The sequence below is a fragment of the Saccopteryx leptura genome, chromosome 2 (genome assembly GCF_036850995.1).
Source record: "Saccopteryx leptura isolate mSacLep1 chromosome 2, mSacLep1_pri_phased_curated, whole genome shotgun sequence".
Lineage (NCBI taxonomy): Eukaryota > Metazoa > Chordata > Mammalia > Chiroptera > Emballonuridae > Saccopteryx > Saccopteryx leptura.
The window spans coordinates 13,143,740-13,146,746 of record NC_089504.1 but is presented as its reverse complement, the minus strand read 5'-3'; the positions used below and the strand labels follow the sequence as shown (position 1 = coordinate 13,146,746).

Below are 3,007 nucleotides of genomic sequence, written 5' to 3'. Positions count from 1 at the left end.
GTTGCAGATGTATGATCTGTATCCATGATCTCAAATATTACCTGAGGTGTCCTTCTTCTGGGGCACCAATTGCTGAGAATACCAAATTCTAAACTTCTCCCTGTTTCTTGAAACAAGTCTATCATTTTCTAGACCTGAGTGTAACTGAATTGCTCAGATTTTGCAAACCTTTGGTTCCTTTTATTAAACATGCAAAGTCTAAAAGAATAATACTCCAGGCATCATGCTGTGTGAAATTTGTGTGGAATCACCATCAAATTGTGGTGAGACCTGGGAAAGTTACTTCAATCTTTGGCCTCAGTTTCCACATCTATAAAACGAAAAGGACACTTGCCTGGAAGTACATATATGTCAAGTGATGTACATAACAAATCACATATAACATTGACGTAGACACATATATGTGTGTGCCATTCTGTCCTCTACTGTACTGTTGTGTGCTTGCAGCATTTGTATTATATATGTTTCTATTTATTAAAAGCAAAAATAAATGAAAGAATGCAAATTCTTAGTGCAGTTGTGAAGTGGCTTTAAATTCTGAGAATATAGACTGATGTGTGGATTTGATTGGGAAACTCAGGTCCTCAGGCCAGTACTCAAATATTCACCAAAACATTCTGCATCATTAGGAAGAAAGTTTGTGGACCACTCTGGTCTCAGAGCTCCTCTGGAATCAAGTGGTTTTAAAAGGCCACAGTTTTAGAGCATCATGAGATTAAAGCTGTAGGTCAATGGACCCAGCAGGCTCACGGGAGGAGTGTGACAACGCTCCAACAAGGCCAGCTCAGCCCTGGAGTCTCACGTTACTTTAAGGCAGAAACAAGTGAGAGCAGTTTTCCGGGCTCATCCTCTATTTCTGCCAGTGAGTCAGTGTAGTGTGGCTTTGGCCTGGGATGGACATTGTCCCTCCATGACCATCACCATTTAACCTCACAGAATTGGGATCTTGCTTTACTTGTTCACTGCTGAATGTCAGTCCTTAGTGGGTTCCAGGCACAAACTCATGCTCAATAAATAATGGAGAATGCAACAGTGAACACCCTCTTGCTTCAGTGTAATATGGTCTTGTTGGCTAACTTGGGGTGTGATGTTTTCCTGGATTCCCCACTGGGATAAGCAGTATATAATCATTCACAGGTGTGAGAAATTAATAGAAGGGCAGTTAAAAATTCCTGGTTTTCCTGTTGAATTAGAGTCTGAAACATGATGGTCCTGGCTGTCCTTTCCAGGTTGCTGAGAGTCCCAAACCTCCTTCCTCCCCAGCAGACAGAGAGCAGCATGGGGCCCGAGAACCAGAGCAGCGTGTCCGAGTTCCTCCTCCTGGGGCTCCCCATGCGGCCAGGGCAGCAGCGCGGGTTCTTCACCCTGTTCCTGGGCATGTACCTGACCACGGTGCTGGGCAACCTGCTCATCATCCTGCTCATCAGGCTGGACTCCCGCCTGCACACGCCCATGTACTTCTTCCTCAGCCACTTGGCCTTCTCTGACATTTCTCTGTCATCTGTCACTGTCCCGAAGATGCTCACGAACATGCAGACTCGGCGACAATCCATCTCCTATGTGGGATGCATTGCTCAGGTGTATTTTTTTATACTGTTTGGTTGTCTAGATAATTTCCTCCTGGCAGTGATGGCATATGACAGATATGGAGCCATCTGTCACCCTCTACGCTACATCACCATCATGAGGGAGGGACTGTGTGCCCTGCTGGTGGCTGGGTCCTGGATTTTGTGCTGTGTCAATGCCCTGTTGCACACGCTCCTCTTGGTTCGACTGTCCTTCTGTGCCAACAGCACCATCAGCCACTTCTTCTGTGACCTTGCTGCGCTCCTGAAGCTGAGCTGCTCTGACACCTCCATCAATGAGCTGGTCATCTTTACCGAGGCAGGAATGCTTTCATTCTTGCCTTTGTGTATTATTTTAGGCTCATATGTTCGTATAGGGACCATCATCTTGAGGGTCCCCTCCACTAAGGGACTCTATAAAGCCATTTCTACCTGTAGCTCCCATCTCTTTGTGGTGTCCTTATACTACGGGACACTCGCAGGTGTTTACTTTTTCTCCTCATGGGATTCCACGGACATCACTGCTTCCGTCATGTACACGGTAGTTACCCCCATGCTGAACCCCTTCATCTACAGCCTGAGGAACAGAGATATCAAACAGGCCTTGGAAATGTGTGTGAAGAAGGTTAACTTCTTTAAATAGCAATCTCTACATCCTCTTATTGCAGTCAGGGGCAAGTGAGACATAGCTCCTAAATTACTGTAGGGTTGTCATCTCCATATAACTTTAATAGAATAGTCAATCTGTTGTCATGTGTAAGTATCATTAATTTGTCAAGAAGGTCTAGTTTGCTACTTGTATTGTTAATAGTTTTTATACCTTATAATGTATATTTGTTACTATTCATTGCTTTGTTTCTTATAAGGTATATGCAGAATTGTATGCAGAACATGTTGCGGAAGTGTAATTGTGGTTTTGTCTTTTTCTCCTTTGAGACAGGTCAGTTTTTGATTATATAGTTTGCATGCTATGTTATTGAGTAACACTCATTCAGCATCATGATTTGCTCCTGGAGAACTTTTTTCTGAACTGATTCTTTTATGCTGGCTTTGTTGGCTTCAAGCTGATTGTGCGCCTGTCCTCCCAACTCACATCTGTGACGTCATGTTAGTAGCCTGTGATCAGCGTGATAAGAATCATGCGCTATGAACGTGGGCATGTGCTACAAAGCAGGGTTTTTTAAAAAAGAGAGAGTCTGTGTTTTCTGTTTATTTTCTTTTACAAATATAATTTACCATATATTCTTTATTTCTAATTGATATATTTTGCTTGTTCATCATCTCGTATATGATGTATGCAATATTTTATGCAAACCTTTTCAGAATTATAATTATGATTTTGTCTTTTTTTCTTCTGACATATGCTTTTGCTTATGAATTTTTAAAAGACTGTTATTGGGGATACAAAGATTTTCTGAATACAATTTATATGAATAGTCTAT

General features: G+C 42.3%; 1 protein-coding gene across 1 annotated transcript; it reads left to right on the top strand.

Moving 5' to 3' along the window:
- Positions 1–1,275: 1,275 nt before the first annotated feature.
- On the top strand, positions 1,276–2,208 carry LOC136392918 (olfactory receptor 1J4-like). The gene has a single exon (XM_066365599.1). The coding sequence runs from the start codon at positions 1,279–1,281 to the stop codon at positions 2,206–2,208; it is 930 nt and encodes a 309-aa protein (XP_066221696.1). The 5' UTR covers positions 1,276–1,278.
- Positions 2,209–3,007: the final 799 nt, after the last annotated feature.

Bases quoted from the DNA above. Each gene is read 5' to 3' on its own strand.
- LOC136392918 (XM_066365599.1), top strand. From the start codon at position 1,279: ATGGGGCCCGAGAACCAGAGCAGCGTGTCCGAGTTCCTCCTCCTGGGG.